The sequence below is a fragment of the Bos indicus genome, chromosome 14 (genome assembly GCF_029378745.1).
Source record: "Bos indicus isolate NIAB-ARS_2022 breed Sahiwal x Tharparkar chromosome 14, NIAB-ARS_B.indTharparkar_mat_pri_1.0, whole genome shotgun sequence".
Lineage (NCBI taxonomy): Eukaryota > Metazoa > Chordata > Mammalia > Artiodactyla > Bovidae > Bos > Bos indicus.
This window is the reverse complement of record NC_091773.1, coordinates 73,670,118-73,689,860: the sequence shown is the minus strand read 5'-3', so window position 1 is coordinate 73,689,860 and position 19,743 is coordinate 73,670,118. Positions and strand designations below refer to the sequence as shown.

Sequence of the window (19,743 nt, the reverse complement as noted above, 5' to 3'; positions counted from 1 at the left end):
AATTGTGAATATTCTAGAGAAAATGAATAATATTTAATTAGATTGCCTTGTATGGAGTTAGTAATATTACAAGGGAGGAAAATAAGGTGGAAAGAGAGAACCCAACACTTTAAGGAATGCTCTCAGGCTTCCCAGGTAGCACTAATGATAAAGAGCCTGCCTGCCAATGCAGGAGAGGTAAGAGATGCGGGTTCAAACCCTGGCTTGGGGAGATCCCCTGGAGGAGGGCATGGCAACCCACTCCAGTATTCTTGCCTGGAGAATCCCATGGACAGAGGAGCCTGGCAGGCAACAGTCCACAGGCTCCTCTGGAAAGAGTCAGACACAAATGAAGTGACTTAGCATGTACGTATATTTAAGTGTTCAACTGAAAAAGAAAATAGCTGGTTTTGTAGGTATGATTTATTTATAAAATAAAGTTCCCTAAATGATATCCCTTATAAAAATGAAATATATTGCTTCATGACTGAAGGTTTTATTTTATAACTTTTCCATAAAACATATAAAGTCCTCCATATTCATCTTTTATGGTTCTTAGAGACACAATAATCATTGGTTGACTTTTTAAAGACTTTTTCTAAGGAGAAAAAAATGCAAATGCCAAAAATAAAATTATTAATTAATTCCAAATTTTGAGAGATTGAAAATTTTAAACTAAAGCCTAACCATGAAAGCAGAAATATATTTAATTTAACCAGTATACACTTAACCAGTTTATTACTTAAAATCTTAAAAATCTTACTTAAAATTTAGTTGCTCTTCCCAAAGTTCAGGAAAAAAAAAATGCCCTTAAATTTTTTAAAATATTTCACTAAATTAATATAAAAAATGGAATAATATACAAGCTGTTAATAAGCACTTCAACACAAATGTCAGTAACAAACTCACAGTCACAAAGTCCCAGAAAAACTATATATCCTACAGGTGTAAACAAGTTTAAATAATTTTCCACATAAGAAGTACAAAGTTCACATTTATAGGAACTTCAGTATATTTCATTTTGGTAAAAACCAGAATAGATTCAGTTCCGATGTGGATAACACTGAAGATAATTATAAACGATTGTTCACATTCAGCCTTATTTTTGAAAATAAAGAGCCAAATGGCATTACATTTAAATAATTCCTCATGAAATTTTCATAATGGAGTTAGCTTTAAACACTGGAGGCATCCTTGTATGATAAAAGAGAAACAGCCAGAGAGAAGAAAGAAACATTAAAAAAAAAAAAAAAGGCCATCTCTGTATCCAGCCCACATCTACTTTTAAGTAACATTATTGACACACTTTTTTAGGGACAAGGTTTTAAATAATAATTTGGGCTTTATTAATGAAAATCCCCACTTACCGTAGCTTCATTGCAAACTGTGCACTTAACCACATGCTGGTGAAGCTTGCCATCCAAATTGATGAGAGACTGGCACACACGGCAGTTTATGACTGGGATTCCGCTGGCATCTGGGCTGACAATGGCTGTATACGGAGGCGGGAGTTCCGCTGAAAAGACAGTAGCCACCGAATCAGAGTCTCAGAGCTATTACGACTGATTTGAGCATATGAGCAATAGAAGTAAAGCAGGAATCTATTAATAAATATCTCCGGTTCTTTATGTTTTTAAAGCTGGCCAACATTATATAGTTTCAGAACAGAAACACACATAGAACTATATCATAAAGTAGAATAATTCCTAACTCCTAAAATCCAAATCACACTTACCTGGGTTCACACCTTTTATTAGCCTATACTCAAACCATCCACTCCATTCCCATGTGCAAATGCCTAGAGTTTATAATAGGAAAGTGATGATTTATGTCTAAAGTAAAAAATCTTACACTAATGATCTGACTCCTATGAAACAGAAATAGTCAATGAGGACAGAGTTTCTAAATCACTTATATATATGCATAAATGGTGTAGTTGCTGAGCTCTGTTTATACTAGAACCAGTGTAATAACTGCTGAGTATGACAAGAACAAAACAGGGGTTTGGTGGCAGTCAAGAAGAGATAAAAATGAACTTAGGAAAACTAAACTTATCAACAAGGAACATGTTCTAATTTAATGGAACTATGCTAGTTTCAGACAAAAACAAGAATGAAATAAATTCAACAATTTTTGTCTCAAACTTTCACCTAACATTAAAATTCTAGGAAATGCTTCAATGTATTTATGGGTAAAAATATGTTACTTGGGATTTAGTAGAAATGCTGCAAGAAAAAAATGGTTTAATAGATGAAACAAAAGCAGCAAAATGATGATATTTATGAATATAAAGACACAGAAGATATTTTCTTCTTACTACTTTGTGTGTGTTTGAAAATTCCCAGAATACAAAGATACACAAGCACACACACACAAACATACATGCACACACACAGACACACTGTTTTTTGAGAGTCCTTAAGTTGACCGATTGGGTGATTGGGTAAAGGGTAGAAGCCCAACTTCAGAATTGTGTTCCTCAACCAGAAGTATTATTTGTTACAAAAGTCAGAGGAAAGGAAATTAAATATACTATACCAGGATGGAATTTCTAAAGGGGACTTGCCTAACCTCATTGTGTGGCTATTTTAACTGCAGGCATAGGAGGCCCTTTCAAGGCAAAGTCTTGTCACAGGCCACCTAGAAAAGGCTACACCTCAATACATGATCGAATCCCCGGTAAAGAGAACTGATACATTCAGAGGCTTCTGTGACACTATAAAATACAATCACTGTAGCTAATCATGAAAGGAGATATTTTTGAAATAGAGATTTTTCTATCCACTGGATTAGATTCTGAACTCTGTGATACTTTGAGCTGATAGAACTGAGTTAGAGAACAGCACATTATGGTATGTTCAAAATACCACATCTTACACCTGGCATGCTTGGGGTACATCATGGAGATATTTTTAGACTTAAAAAGGATTAGCAACAAGTGATATTCATTCAAATATTCATAATAAGCCAAATTTCTGCAGCAGCCAAGGCTCTGAAAGAGGCCACATTGGAAATGATAATATGCACACATCTCTGGGAGGCTTATACCAGAATTCTGCCAAACACTGAACTTAAAAAGAAGCTATAGATATCTAAATTATAAAAATAGTTTTAAATCCTTGGAAGAATTTAAGGCTCATACACAGTGACCTGTAATGTATTAATGAAGAAGAAAAAAATGGGTTAAAGGATCAATGTGTTAGCAGTACATTTGAGCCCTTGCAATTTGTAGATTACTTTATCAGAACTCAATAAAGAAAGGATTGTCCCGGCAAATAGAATACACACCTTACTAGAAATTCAAGACACACTGCCTGGTATGCAACAATAAATATTGTTTTAATAATATTAGCAATACCATTATTAATAAAAGCTTCTTCTTTTGCCTTGAGGATGAGGGGGAAAGGCCACATATTAAAGCCACAAATAAGGATGGCAAAATCCATCCATTTCAACAGGCAAAAGTTTTGCTCAATGGAATCTCCTAAAGAGTTCAATGGTTGATCTTCTGAAGCATTTGAAGTCTATCAGAACCAACAAAATCCTGTGAACTTTTCCTTTAAGATTTGCACTACTTAATTTTTACCCTGTAAAAAAAGAAAAACTTTCAATGACAAAAATACGCTCAAACCTTCTGGAGGTTTGGGAAATCGAAGGAATGTGTAAAGAATGAGTGAGGATGAGAAGTCTAATGGGACTCATGGGAGAGACTAAAGCCTCCACGAGGCTAGGGCCATATCTGACTTGCTCAGGTCAGATTCAGTGCTTGTCATAGTGCCTGGTCTATGGCAGATGCTCACTACACATTTATGGAATGAATGGTGGGTGAATAAGTGAATCACTGAAATTTAATGGACTCATCTATTTCTCTTGGGAAAGTGACACTAAGTATATTACCACCACTCTCCTTAAAGAGGAGCTGGGATCCTAGCACCGGAGCACAGCTTGATTGTGAAAAAGGCTTTCTCCTACATGTAGACTAACCTCTCCAAAACATGCAGAGACCGGGAGGGGATTAGGAGACACTGGCCTGGTCCACCATATAAGTACAATCAATCCAAGAGATCAATAGAATGACAGATGTTACAGCCTAATTGCTCCACTAAACAGTGCTTTCAGGCCTACCGATTCAATTTTCTGTCCGTTATTTCAGCCCTAAACTGATTTAGAGATATATCTTGTACTTTTATCTTAAGGAAACCTTTACCTACAACTACAACTCCTCTTGAAAAGGACTTGTGATTCTAGAAATTTGTGTCACAGTCTGTAAACCTGCAGTAATTAGCAACTTAGATGGTTCATTTTATTTCCTTTCACTTTAAAGCAGCCAACAGATCACCACTATTATATCTATTTTAAATGTTTGCCCTGGATAAAAAGTCCACGGCAATTTCAGAATGTGGGATCATTGGATATTAAGAGACACAAAAGTTCTTCATTTTGGAAGAGTCTTACTTGTTATTTAAACAATGATCATTTTTTCTATGGAGGTTGTCTATGTGAAAAATCTTTTTCCTCCATATGAACAGTATTTATTAGAGCAGTAGTCTTCAAAGCTGAAACCACCCCCTACAAAGTTCCAGAATTATACAATGTTAGAAATTTATGCAATCTTAGTCTAATACATAGCCTAATTTATTCATTTTATGGAAGATAAAACTGAAGCCCTAAAATTCTACCTTTTGGATAGACTTTTATACAGCACTTCAGCAAAACCAAGAGCTGACTCTTCCCTAGAGGTCTCTCCATGATGAAAGCTACTTCTCTTAATGAATAATGATTTAATATATGGAAAAGACGTAAGGACTAGTTAAAGGGGATTTGGGGATAAGAAAGAATACTCAGGGAAAATGAAGATTAGAATATGATATGAATAAACAATTAGTTCATGATAAAAATTTCATAGAAAAACAGACTCGATAAAATAATATACACCACAAGGCACACATAATGGTCTTCCTTAAAGCACTCAAAAAGAGCCATTATTATTCTGTAAACCCAAGTGATCAAATTACACTTTCCCATCATAAACAATGACCTGAAACGTATCTATTTCATGCCAAAAAAGTCCCTCTTTCCAGCTAAGTCATTCTGGTAAAATAATCCCTACTTCATTTTTTACCAGATGTACCCAGATACAGCATTTTAAAGGTTGAAAATGTTTTGCTGTAGAACTCTGGTCTTTATTACCTCAGTTATCCCTTTATAAATCTCTGCAATGACAATATTGTCCAGTTTAATTCACTTACTTCACTAATATACTCTTTATATGCAGTCGTTCAGGCTCTTGACAAAGATATTGTATTGGAATCGAAAAGTAACGTCAGATTAAACTAAGAGATATTTTATAACACTATGATTATAAGATGAGCAAGAAAAGTATAAAGAACCAGCCAGTAAGGAAAACTCTGGCTTTATCTCCTCATAGGATCTTTGTAAAGAGTCAAGATAGGGACAGGGTGCACCCAGGTGCTATGGAATACGTACTTTCTGTATAAAATGTCTCCAGTCCAGCTCAACACAAAGAAAGGGAAGACCACCTTCTGTTCCTACCCTCTCTGAAACCAAAGGAATAAGATTATTCCAAGAGACTCCTTGGTTCTTCTAGAACCATTATTCTCTCAGAAGGATTCATCTGGCTAAAGCCAGTTTGCAAGGTAAATGAGCTAGCTATTAGGTTATCAACTCTCAGCTCCAAATTCACATTCTACACTTTGTCATACTGGAACTAAAACTCTGCAAACCACATTTTTTCTTTGCCAGTTGGCTGCAGCTTATATTCTGTTAATAGAGGTGATTAAACAGAAACTGCAAGGTTAAAGAAAAAAGAAGGGACTCGCAGCACGTTCCCCAGGTATATAAAGTCTTTCTCCAGAGCTCAGAGACATCAGCACCAGCTGGTTGGTCCCTCTTGGAAGTCATGTTTCAATTATGTTCCACTAAATTACTAAATTTTTTTTTTAATTTATTTTTTAATTGGAGGAAAACTGCTTTACAACATTGTGCTGGTTCCCGCTATACAACAATGAAAATCAGTCATAATTTTATATATATATATATATATATATATATATATATATATATATATATATATATATAAATGCTCAAAATTCTCCAAGCCAGGCTTCAGCAATATGTGAACCCTGAACTTTCTGATGTTCAAGCTGGTTTTAGAAAAGGCAGAGGAACCACAGTTCAAATTGCCAACATCCACTGGATCATGGAAAAAGCAAGAGAGTTCCAGAAAAACATCTACTTCTGCTTTATTGACTATGCTAAAGCCTTTGACTGTGTTGATCACAATAAACTGTGAAAAATTCTGAAAGAGATGGGAATACCAGACCACCTGATCTGCCTCTTGAGAAATTTGTATGCAGGTCAGGAAGCAACAGTTAGAACTGGACATGGAACAACAGACTGGTTCCAAATAGGAAAAGGAGTATGTCAAGGCTGTATATTGCCACCCTGCTTATTTAACTTATATGCAGAGCACATCATGAGAAATGCTGGACTGGAAGAAACACAAAGCTGGAATCAAGACTGCCAGGAGAAATATCAATAACCTCAGATATGCAGATGACACCACCCTTATGGCAGAAAGTGAAGAGGAACTCAAAAGCCTCTTGATGAAAGTGAAAGTGGAGAGTGAAAAAGTTGGCTTAAAGCTCAACATTCAGAAAACGAAGATCATGGCATCCGGTCCCACCACTTCATGGGAAATAGATGGGGAAACAGTGTCAGACTTTATTTTTCTGGGCTCCAAAATCACTGCAGATGGTGACTGCAGCCATGAAATTAAAAGACGCTTACTCCTTGGAAGGAAAGTTATGACCAACCTAGATAGCATATTCAAAAGCAGAGACATTACTTTGCCAACAAAGGTCTGCCTAGTCAAGGCTATGGTTTTTCCTGTGGTCATGTATGGATGTGAGAGTTGGACTGTGAAGAAGGCTGAGCGCCGAAGAATTGATGCTTTTGAACTGTGTTGTTGGAGAAGACTCTTGAGAGTCCCTTGGACTGCAAGGAGATCCAACCAGTCCATTCTGAAGGAGATCAGCCCTGGGATTTCTTTGGAAGGAATGATGCTAAAGCTGAAACTCCAGTACTTTGGCCACCTCATGTGAAGAGTTGACTCATTGGAAAAGACTCTGATGCTGGGAGGGATTGGGGGCAGGAGGAGAAGGGGACGACAGAGGATGAGATGGCTGGATGGCATCACTGACTCCATGGACGTGAGTCTGAGTGAACTCCGGGAGTTGGTGATGGACAGGGAGGCCTGGCGTGCTGCGCTTCATGGGGTCGCAAGGAGTCGGACACGACTGAGCGCCTGATCTGATCTGATATACACACCCTCTGTCTGTCCCAGCTCCAGACCGGGCTCCCTGTATCATACTGCAGCTTCTCACTAGCCATCTGTTTCACGCATGATCGTGTATATATGTCAATGCTGTTTTCCCAATTTGCCCCATCCTCTGCTTTCCTTGCCACAAGATCATTCTCTACATCCGTGTCTCCATTTCTTGCATGCAAATAGGTTCAACAGTACTCTATTTCTAGATTCCATATATATGTTTTAATATACGTTATTTGTTTCATTTCACCCTAGGTTCATCCACCTCTCTACAACAGACTCAAATTTGTTCCATTTTATTTTCCAGCAAAGGTCCATCTAGTCAAGGCTATGGTTTTTCCAGTGGTCATGTATGGATGTGAGAGTTGGACTGTGAAGAAAGCTGAGCACCAAAGAATTGATGCTTTTGAGCTGTGGTGTTGGAGAAGACTCTTGAGAGTCCCTTGGACTGCAAGGAGATCCAACCAGTCCATCCTAAAGGAGATCAGTCCTGGGTGTTCATTGGAAGGACTGATGCTAAAGCTGAAACTCCAGTACTTTGGTCAGCTGATTCGAAGAGTTGACTCATTTGAAAAGACCCTGATGCTGGGAGGGATTGGGGGCAGGAGGATAAGGGGATTACAGAGGATGAAATGGCTGGATGGCATCACCGACTCAATGGAGATGAGTTTGGGTGAACTCCGGGAGCTGGTGATGGACAGGGAGGCCTGGTGTGCTGCGATTCACGGGGTCACAAAGAGTTGGACACGACTGAGTGATTGAACTGAACTGAACTGATGGTTGAGCAATATTTCAATCCTCTTCATCCATTCATCTGTTGATGGACATCTAGGTTGATTCCATGTCCTGGCTCTTGTAAATAGTGCTGAAATGAACACTGGGGCACATGTGCCTTTTTGAATTGTGGTTTTCTCAGGGTATATGTACAGTAGTAGGATTGCTTGGCGATATGGTAGATTTATTCTTAAGTTTTTTATGGAATCTCCATACTGTTCTCCACAATGGCTATATAAGTTTGTATTTCCACCAACAGTGCAGGAGGATTCCCTTTTCTCCACATCTTCTCCAGCATTTATTTGTAGAATTTTTAATGATGGTCATTCTGATTGGTGTCAGATGATACCTCATTTTAGTTTTGACTTGCATTTCTCTACTAATGAGTGATCTTGTGCATCATTTCATGTGTTTATTGGCCCTCTGTATGTCTTCCATGGAGAAATGTCTGTATGTCTTCTGTCAATTTTTTTATTGAATTATTTGTTTTTCTGATATTGAGCTGCATGCATGTATATTTTGTATATATTTGGCGGATTAATCCATTGTCAGTGGCTTTGTTTACAATTATTTTCTCCCAATCTGAAGGTTGTGTTTTCACCTTATTTATAGTCTCCTTTGCTGTGCAAAAGCGTTTAAGTATAATTAGGTCCCATTTGTTTATCTTTGTTATTGTTTCCACTACTCTAGGAGGTGGGTCAGATAGGATCCTGCTGTGATTTATGTCAAAGAGTATCAGTTCAGTTCAGTTGCTCAGTCGTGTCTAACTCTTTGCGAGGCCAGGCCTCCCTGTCCATCACCAACTCCCGGAGTTTACTCAGACTCATGTCCATTGAGTCTGTGATGCCATCCAACCATCTCATCCTCTGTAATCCCCTTCTCCTCCAGCTTTCAATCTTTCCCAGCATCAGGGTCTTTTCAAACACCCGTGTTTTCTTCTAAGAGCTTCATGTGGTGGTTTAGTTGCTCAGTCATGTCCAACTCTTGCAACCCCATAGACTGTAGTCTGCCAGGCTCCTCTGTCTAGGATTTCCCAGGCAAGAATACTGGACTGGGTTACCATTTCCTTCTCCAGGGGATCTCTCTGGCCCAGGTATTGAACCCAGGTTTTATACTTTATGGTATTACACTTAAGTTGTTAATCCAGTCTGAGTTTATTATTTTCATATGGTGTTAAGAAGTATTCTAATTTCATTGTTTTACATGTAGCTCTCCAGTTTTCCCAGCGCCACTTGTTGAAGAGGCTAGCTTTTCTCCACTGTATATTCTTGCATCCTTTCTCAAAGATAAGGTACACACATATGTGTGGGTTTATCTCTAGGTTATATATATTTTTCCATTGGTCCATATTTCTGTTTTTGTGCCAATACCATACTGTCTTGATGACTGTAGCTTTGTAGTAGAGTCTGAAGTCAGGCTGATTTCTCCAATCTGTTTTTCTTTCAGAAAGATTGCTTTGGCTATTTGGGGTCTTTTGTGATTCCACACAAATTGTAAAATGTTTTTGTTCTAGTTCTATGAAAACACCATTGATAATTTGATAAAGATTGCATTGAATATGCTGATTGCTTTAGGCAGTATAGTCATTTTCACAATATTGCTTCTTCCAACATAAGAACATATTATATCTCTCCATCTGTTCATGTTATATTTTATTTATCAGTGTCTTATAGTTTTCTGCATACAGGTCTTTTGTTACTTTATGTAGGTTTACTCTGAGATATTTTATTCTTTTTGTTACAATGATGAATGGGATTCTTTCCTTACTTTCCCTTTCTTATTTTTCAATGTTAGTGTTTAAGATTACAAGGGGTTTTTGTGTATTAATTTTATATCCTGAGCCTTTGCTGTATTCATTGATTTGTTCTAGGGATTTTCTGGTGGCCTTTTTTGGGTTTTCTATGTATAGTATCCTGGAGAAGGCAATGGCACCCCACTCCAGTACTCTTGCCTGGAAAGTCCCATGGGCGGAAGAGCCTGGTGGGCTGCAGTCCATGGGGTCACTGAGGGTCGGACACGACTGAAGCGACTTAGCACCAGCAGCAGCAGCCTGTATAGTATCATGTCAGCTGCAAACAGTGACAGTTATATTTTTCTTCTCCAATCTGAATTTCTTTTATTTCTTTTTCTTCTCTGATTGCTGTGGCTAGGACTTTCAAAACTATGTGGAATAACAGTGGTGAAAGTGGGAAACTTTGTCCTCTTCCTGATCTTAGAGGAAATGATTTCAGTATGTAACCACCGAGAACAATGTTTGCAGTGGGTTTGTTGTATATGGCCTTTATTATATTGAGGTAATTGTTTCTATGTTGATTTTCTAGAGGGTTTTTTTTTTTTTAATCACAAATGAGTATTGAATTTTGTTGAAAGTTTCTCTTCATCTATTGAGATGATCTATGGTTTTTGTCTTTCAGTTTGTTAATATGGAGTATCACATTGATTGACTTGGGTATATTGAAAATCCTTGCATCCTTGGGAATAACCCCACTTGATCATGCTGGATGATCCTTTCATATGTTGTTAAATTCTGTTTGCTAGAATTTTGTTCAGGATTCTTACATCTATGTTCATCAGTGATACTAGCTTATAAGTTTATTTTTTTTTTTTGATGTCTTTATCTGGTTTTGCTATCAGAGTGATGGTGGCCTCATAGAATGAGTTCAGAGTTTTCTTCCATCTGTAATTTTTTGGAAGAGTTTGAGCAGGAAAGGTATTCAGTTCAGTCGCTCAGTCGTGTCTGATTCTTTGTGACCCCATGAATCACAGCAAGCCAGGCCTCCCTGTCCATCACCAACTCCCAGAGTTTACTCATACTCATGTCTATCGAATCAGTGATACCATCCAGCTATCTCATCCTCTGTCGTCCCCTTCTCCTCCTGCCCCAAGTCCCTCCCAGCATCAGGGTCTTTTCCAATGAGTCAACTCTTTGCATCAGCTGGCCAAAGTATTGGAGTTTCAGCTTTAGCATCAGTCCTTCCAATGAACACCCAGGACTGATCTCCTTTAGGATGGACTGGTTGGATCTCCATGCAGTCCAAGGGACTCTCAAGAGTCTTCTCCAACACCACAGTTCAAAAGCATCAATTCTTCGGTGCTCAGCTTTCTTTATAGTCCAACTCTCGCATTCATACATGACCACTGGAAAAACCATAGCCTTGACTAGACGGACCTTTGTTTACAAAGTAATGTCTCTGCATTTTAATATGCTACAACTTTCCTTCCAAGGAGTAAGCGTCTTCTAATGCCATGGCTGCAAAAAAAAAAAAAATAGTCTGACACTGTTTCCACTGTTTCCCCATACATTTCCCATGAAGTGATGGGACTAGATGTCATGATCTTCATTTTCTGAATGTTGAGCCAACTTTTTCACTCTCCACTTTCACTTTCATCAGGAGGCTTTTTAGTTCCGCTTCACTTTCTGCCATAAGGGTGGTGTCATCTGCATATCTGAGGTTATTGATATTTCTCCCAGCAATCTTGATTTCAGCTTGTGTTTCTTCCAGCCCAGAGTTTCTCATGATGTACTCTGCATATAAGTTAAATAAACAGGGTGACAATATACAGCCTTGACGTACTCCTTTTCCTATTTGGAACCAGTCTGTTGTTCCGTGTCCAGTTCTAACTGTTGCTTCCTGACCTGCATACAGGTTTCTCAAGAGGCAGGTCAGGTGGTCTGGTATTCCCATCTCTTTCAGAATTTCCCACAGTTTATTGTGATCCACACAGTCAAAGGTTTTGGCATAGTCAATAAAGCAGAAATAGATGTTTTTCTGGAACTCTCTTGCTTTTTTGATGATCCAGCAGATGTTGGCAATTTGATCTCTGGTTCCTCTGCCTTTTCTAAAATACTGCTATATAACTGGAGATACTGGCATGAAATGCCCAACGATCTGCCAATGACCAATTCCTGGATGACAAAAGCTTCTGCTCCATCTATGTCTCATTAAGCAATGTTTTTATCTCATTCTAGTGCCTTTCATCAGTGGCACTAGTGCTTCCTTCAAGTATTGAGAGCTAATCAATTACATATTCTTCTCTCATTTCATCAACTACTACACTTATTTTTATTGAAAAAAGGAATTTTTTCTGACCCTATATATGTGAAATCATACTGTTTGTATGCATGGCTCCATTCTTAACTTGTTGTTTACAATATTGCTTCCAAGAAAGTATGTGTTTCAAGAAAAATAGAGACTCTTTTTTAGTACAGAAAAATAATTTCCAAGGCAAAAAAACACTTGCCTAGAAATTTAGACGCTTCTCCTACAGCATGAGGAGAAAACAAATTCCTCCCCTGTCACTCTTCCTAGACAGCTCATTTTCACTGTCACAGATTGTGCTCATTTTCTGAGAGAAAGCCAGCCACTCCTTTGCATACAACTAGGTATACACGCTAAATGACAACTTGCAGGTCACAAGTATTCATGAGTCACAGCTTTAAAATACATGATATGCAGATGACACCACCCTTATGGCAGAAAGTGAAGAGGAACTCAAAAGCCTCTTGATGAAAGTGAAAGTGGAGAGTGAAAAAGTTGGCTTAAAGCTCAACATTCAGAAAACGAAGATCATGGCATCTGGTCCCACCACTTCATGGGAAATAGATGGGGAAACAGTGGAAACAGTGTCAGACTTTATTTTTCTGGGCTCCAAAATCACTACAGATGGTGACTACAGCCATGAAATTAAAAGACGATTACTCCTTGGAAGGAAAGTTATGACCAACCTAGATAGCATATTCAAAAGCAGAGACATTACTTTGCCAACAAAGGTCTGCCTAGTCAAGGCTATGGTTTTTCCTGTGGTCATGTATGGATGTGAGAGTTGGACTGTGAAGAAGGCTGAGCGCCAAAGAATTGATGCTTTTGAACTGTGGTGTTGGAGAAGACTCTTGAGAGTCCCTTGGACTGCAAGGAGATCCAACTAGTCCATTCTGAAGGAGATCAGCCCTGGGATTTCTTTGGAAGGAATGATGCTGAAGCTGAAACTCCAGTACTTTGGCCACCTCATGCGAAGAGTTGACTCATTTGAAAAGACCCTGATGCTGGCAGGCATTGGGGGCAGGAGGATAAGGGGACGACAAAGGATGAGATGGCTGGATGGCATCACTGACTCGATGGACATGAGTCTCAGTGAACTCTGGGAGTTGGTGATGGACAGGGAGGCCTGGCGTGCTGCGATTCATGGGGTCGCAAAGAGTCGGACACAACTGAGCGACTGATCTGATCTGATCTGAAATATAACTGATCCCAAAATTTGCTTTAAAACATTTTAGATGAGAAAATATGGGGAGATAAACTCAGTGTGTGGAAGGGAACAAGCTCAACTGGATTTGTGATGTGTTATTTGCTTAAACACATGAAACAGCACAGCATAATGTTAAGCTCTGATGAAATTAGATGATACGATAGATGAAGGATAATATTACACTCAATAGTTTTCCATTTTGAAATATTTCACTCATTAAAAAAAAAAAGACCTAAGGATTAATAGATTATAGACAAAAGTTGTTGTTCAGTCACTAAGTCTTGTCCGACTCTTTGTGACCCTGTGAACTGCAGCATGCTAGACTTCTCTGTCCTTCAGTATCTCCTGAAATTTGCTCAAACTCATGTCCTTTAAGTTGGTGATGCCATCCAACCATCTCATCTTGTCACGCCCTTATCTTCCTGCCCTCAGTCTTTCCCAGAATAAAGATCTTTTCCAACGTGTCATCTCTTTGCATCAGGCAGCCAAAGTATTAAAGCTTCAGCTTCAGCATCAGTCCTTCCAATGAGTATTCAGGGTTGATTTCCTTTAGCATTACCTGGTCTAATCTCTTTCCTGTCCTAGGGACTCTCAAGAGTCTTCTCCAGCACCACAATTCAAAAGCATCCATCCTCTGGTACTCAGCCTTCTTTGTGGTCCAACTCTCACATCAGTACATGACTACTGGAAAAACCATAGCTTTGACTCTACAGACTATTATCAGCAAAGTGATGTCTCTGCTTTCTAATATGTTTTCTAGGTTTGTTGTAACTTTCCTTCCAAGGACCAAGTATCTTTTAATTTCATGGCTGCAGTCACCGTCCAAATTGATTTTGGAGCCCAAGAAAATAAAACATTACTGCTCCCACTTTTCCATTTCTATTAAAATATAAAAACTGAGAAGCCACTAAAAAAAAAATCCAAAAGTTAATCTATTAAGTGTGGGGAGTTCCTCATTGTAGCCAGCTGGAAGTACAATGGTGGAGCTCCTATCCACGTTTTCTTCTCATGTTCTTCCAGCTCCTTATAAAACCTTCACTCCCTGAGTGACTTCAAAATCACCAGCAGCATCCTTCTTTGTTTTCTCATCCTTTCATTCATACAACTGATAACTTGTTTAATGCCTAGAAATATAAGATCAAGTGCAAGGGAACAGAGATGAAAGATCCAAGAATCCTGTCTCCCTCCTTGTCTTCCTCGATAAGGTCATGCACACAAATAAGTTTTAAAATATATAGTAGAAACATTGAGAGATATTGGTTTGGGAACAAATATTGTCCAGTAACAGAGATTAGAAAGGATTACACAGAAAGAAAGGACTTTGATGAATGGATAGAATTTGAATGCTTCATTTTCCAAAATCCCTTTCCTACTAACCTACCCACAGTAAGCAAAAAGTCAATCTTTGTCTAGAGTAGACTAGAAGTGGCTAATAAATGACACTGGTGTGAAGCAGTGAGTGTGGTCTTAGGAAAAACACACACATAGTGATACATGTGCATCTGCACGATCCCCATGTGAAAACAGGGTCCTTCCTATTAAAGTCTTGACCAGTTGGAGCAATGGACTAAATCAAACACAAAGAAATGCAAGGTTCCACTCCAGGGGCCAGTACAGAGGGGTAGGGATAGGGTCTAAAAAATAGCACATGCTAAAGTACTCAGGGTCCCAGTCAAGGATAAAATCTACAAGAATCAATAACACCATGTGGCCAAAGTGCTTTCTAATACATTAAATTTTTATAAGTAACACATTTTCATGACCCAAAAATCAATATTCATGCAAAAAATGTATACTTAGAAGTGTTACTCCAATTTCTGTGTTAATTTATCATGGCCCACTTCAAAGATTTCCAGGTAAATCATTTTTTTTAAGTCCTTTCAGTGTTTCTTAAGCCCAGTACAGGTAATATTAATACACACACACACACACACATTCTCATTTCTCCGTTTTTGTTAAAAAGAAAAAAAAAAGGCCTTCATCGTTCTTCACCTGACGTTTTTCATTTTATTTTATATCCTGGCAATCTTTCCATAAAGGTATGTAGGACTTCCTCATTTCTTTTCCAGCTGCACAGTGTCTCCATTTGTGTATATGTCACAGATTATTGTGGTGGTTTTACATATGGCTGCAAAATTCTTTGACACTCATCTACACTTGAGTTAGATTTGAAGTCTATATTTCTTCACCTTACATGCAGGTGACTTATAACTGTTTTGACCAATTAAGTGTGGCAGAAGTGACTTCTTAGACTAGGTCATAAAAGATGTATGTCTTCCATGAAGCCCAGCTTATTTTCAGGCATGTCTGGTAGATTTAAAAATAACCTATGTTCTCATTAGAGACTGTCAGTAAATGGAAATACTACTTTTGTTGTGCAAGGCATTGCACAAAGCTTTCTATGTAGAGAACCAGAACAGGATCCCTGAATTCTGTAAATCTGGAAAATAGTTTTCTTATAAATTTAAAAAATAATTTTGTATTAACTGGTAGAACCTATACAGCTCAGTAGAGATCAGTGTTTATTTGGGAAATTCCTATGTGTGTGTATGTGTTCGTTGCTTAGTCATGGCCGACTCTTTGCAACCCCATAGACTGCAGCCCACAAGGCCCCTCTGTCCATTGGATTCTCCAGGCAAGAACACTTGAGTGGGTTGCCATTTCCTTCTTCAAAAGGAACTATAAAAAGAAAGAAAGTAATGTCGCTCAATCGTGTCTGACTCTTTGCAACCCCATGGACTGTAGCCTACCTGGCTCCTCCATCCATGGAATTTTCCAGGCAAGAGTACTGGAGTGGGTTGCCATTTCCTTCTCTGGGAAATTCCTATGCTCTAGGATTAATAACCACTCAGGTGTTGGTGAAAGTCTCTTATTTTAAGTCTGTTCACTATCATTTCTAAGTATTGCTTTTCCTCTGGATGGTGAATCTTAGCACTTTAATCTCTGAAATTTTAAAACTTCACCTGTTCAGATGCAACTATTAGAAGCTTTCTGTATACAGGTTTTAAATTTGTATTATGGATATGCAAAGCTTAAATATCTCAACTTGACAAAGCATGGGAGGAAAAGAGATTTTTCCACTGCCTTTAGAAATACATGCTTTGAATCAAATGCTCTAATGGTCATATGGCACATACAAATACTTTCTACAGAAGAAAAAATATCATATGCTAGTTGGCCTTCTGATGCTTAAAAGAGCTATGTAGCACTCCTTAATGCTCAATATATTGTCTTTGCAATTTTCAAAAGTATACTGGAAGAAATAGTAATTTTAGTTAAAAAGGGACATTGGCAGTGAAAGAGTGAAGTAAAAACAAAGATAATAACCAGTCCCTTGGACAGCAAGGAGACCAAATCAGTCAATCCTAAAGGAAATTAATCCTAAATATTCACTGGAAGGACTGATACTGAAGCTGAAGCTCCAGTGCTTTGGCCACCTGATGTCAAGAACCGACTCATTAGAAAAAACCCTGATGCTGGGAAAGACTGAAGCCAGGAGGAGAAGGGGACAACAGAGGATGAGATGATTGGATGGCATCACTGACTCAACTCAATGGACATGAGTTTGAGCAAGCTCCAGGAGATGGTGATGGACAGGGAGGCCTGGTGTGCTGCAGTCCATGGGGTCGCAAAGAGTCGGACACGACTGAGCAACTGAACAATGACAATATTTTAAAGTTATAGATATTTTTATCTTAGGTATATCTAGATTCCTTACCAAGAACAATTATGTCATGAGATGAAAAAGCAAAAGGGAACACATTGTACTACTTCTTCTCAAGTGAAAACGGAGGCCTAGAGTTGTAAAGTAACTACTCTGAGGTCACAGCTATTAACTGGCTGAAAGATTTCAAAAGTGTCAGGTCCCTGTAGGCCAAACTACACCCGGTGGCGAAGGCAATGGCACCCCACTCCAGAACTCTTGCCTGGCAAATCCCATGGATGGAGGAGCCTCGTGGGCTGCAGTCCATGGGGTCGCTAAGAGTAGGACACGACTGAGCGACTTCACTTTCACTTTTCACTTTCCTTCATTGGAGAAGGAAATGGCAACCCACTCCAGTATCCTTGCCTGGAAAATCCCATGGATGCAGGAGCCTGCTGGGCTACAGTCCACGGGGTCACAAAGAGTCGGACACTGAGCGACTTCACTTTCATGCATTGGAGAAGGAAATGGCAACCCACTCCAGTGTTATTGCCTGGAGAATCCCAGGGGCGGGGGAGCCTGGTGGGCTGCCATCTATGGGGTCGCACAGAGTCGGACACGACTGAAGCGACTTAGCAGCAGCAGCAGCAGCACAGCCGGTGGCAGATTATCTCAGGCTACTCAGGAATTCAGTTACACAATGCCTGAGGAACTTACCTGAAGACCAGGAAGAGGAGACACATTTTTCATTTATTTTTTACATATTTATTTGTATTCTTTCGGAGAAAAAGAAATTCACTTTATAATAGGAAAAGGAAAAAATCTAGGGACATGCCAAAGCAACACAAACTCTGATGCACTCTCCACCCAACCTCAAAAAAAGAAAAGTAGAAATTCTCTCAAAAGAACAGAGCAGCAGGCAGAATGCATTCCCTTTTAAAATTGATTAAAGGGTTGTCATTCTTAGGTTGTACAATATCTCTTCATCCTTATAAAAAGGAAACTTGTAACAGCTGAGCATAAAGCTGTATTCAGGGTTGTCGGCTTTCCTCCAAAGTGGAAGGCTTAGGGTTTCCACTGATCACTTCCCAGACAGATGCTTACTGCTCTGAAATATAGTTGTGAACATACATCCTGCTATGAGTCTCCTCTCTAACATCTGTATATATCTATCTAACATCTGTATCCATCTGGCAAATCTTGCAAGATTTTAACAGAATGCTGTATCCTAAAAGTCTGACATTTCTGAAGAGTATGAAGAATCCTTGGGAATAGATGAGAAGCTGAAAATATCATCTCCCACTACAGCAAAGCCTTACCATACATCTAATAGGTAACTGTTGAATGAAATGTATTTCTCAGGCCTGATCTCTCCCCAGATTCCAGACTTGCATATCCAACTGCATACTGGACACTTTCAATAGAATGATGACTGAAGGTATTTCACACTCAACTTGTCTGAAACAAAATATTTATTTCCACTGTCCTTCTTTCTTCTCATCCCCCTCCACACACCAAACTCTTTCAGTTTTCCCACTTTAGAAAAAAAGTACATTTTTTACCTAGCTTTTTAGCTCAGTTTTGGACATGTGTGATTCCTTTCTTTCCACTGATTCAATCCTTCACCAAGTCCTGCTGCTCTTTGCTTAAAATATGTCTTGAATCTAACCATATTTTACTGCTTCCATCACCTCTACCTTGGTTCAGAGCACCATTACCTCTTGCCTATTTCACTCCAACAGCCTCCTGATTAGTTTCATGTCTTATTAGCCTCTTCTCATTCCCTGCCCTCCCCCCCAATAATTCATTCTCTAAACATCAACCAGGATGATCTACTTAAAGCTAAAACATTTCACATTTCATGTCTCTCATTTGCTTCAAAATTTCCATGGCTTCCATTACCCTGAGCACACAGTCCCGTCTCTGATGGTGGCCAACAAAGCTGCCATGAAACCTATTACCCGCCATCTGCCTCTACAAGGATGAAGTCCTAGCCCCTGTAGTTGCTGACTTTCAGCACGCCCTGAAAGGAGGTCAGGGAGGCGATCAGGAATGAGGCATTCTGTATTTGGGGGACAAACTGGCAGAACAGGCCTTTAGAGAGGTAGGTATTCTCAAGAGAAGATTTTACGAGCACATTTTCTTGCATCTTTTTTTTAAACAGATGATTTTATTGATTTCATTTATTTTTCTTTTTTGACTGTGCTGCATTTTTGTTGCTCTAGTTGTGGCAAATGGGTGCTACCCTCTAGTCGCTGTGTGGGGGCTTCTTGCTGTGGAGGCCCCTCTTGTTGTGGAACACGGACTCTGGGGGCACAGGCTTCAGCAGCTGTGGGGCCTAGGCTCTAGGGCAGATGCTCAGTGGTTGTGGTGCATGGGCTGAGTTGCTCCAAGACATGCGGGATCTTCCCAGCACGTGAGATCTGGGATCTTCCTGCCCCGGGGACTGAACCTGTGCCTCCTGTACTGCAAGGCAGATCCTCTACCACTGAGACACTAGGGAAAGCCCTTGCATCTTCTCATATCTAGAAAAAAGACTAAAATCAGTAATGGAGAGACTTCTGCTCCTCATGACTAGCAGCAACATTCTGCCAAAAGGAGTGCTTCGCTGCACGCACACCCCTTTCACTAAAATCACATATGTGGGACTGCTCCCTTACCTCTCTGGAGCAGTTCCTCAGGGCTATCTGAGGGGCTGTCTCCCAGGCTATGTTCCCCATTTAGCCCCAAAGAAAGCTTAACTCATAAC

General features: G+C 39.3%; 1 protein-coding gene across 1 annotated transcript in view; it reads right to left on the bottom strand.

Annotated features, from left to right (window-relative positions):
- Positions 1-19,743, bottom strand: part of PIP4P2 (phosphatidylinositol-4,5-bisphosphate 4-phosphatase 2) — a 73,938-nt gene that overhangs the window by 42,675 nt on the left and 11,520 nt on the right. The window contains exon 2 of the mRNA XM_019974051.2: positions 1,347-1,495. Coding sequence (XP_019829610.2) covers positions 1,347-1,495 — 149 coding nt within the window. The remainder of the gene's footprint in view (positions 1-1,346; positions 1,496-19,743) is intronic.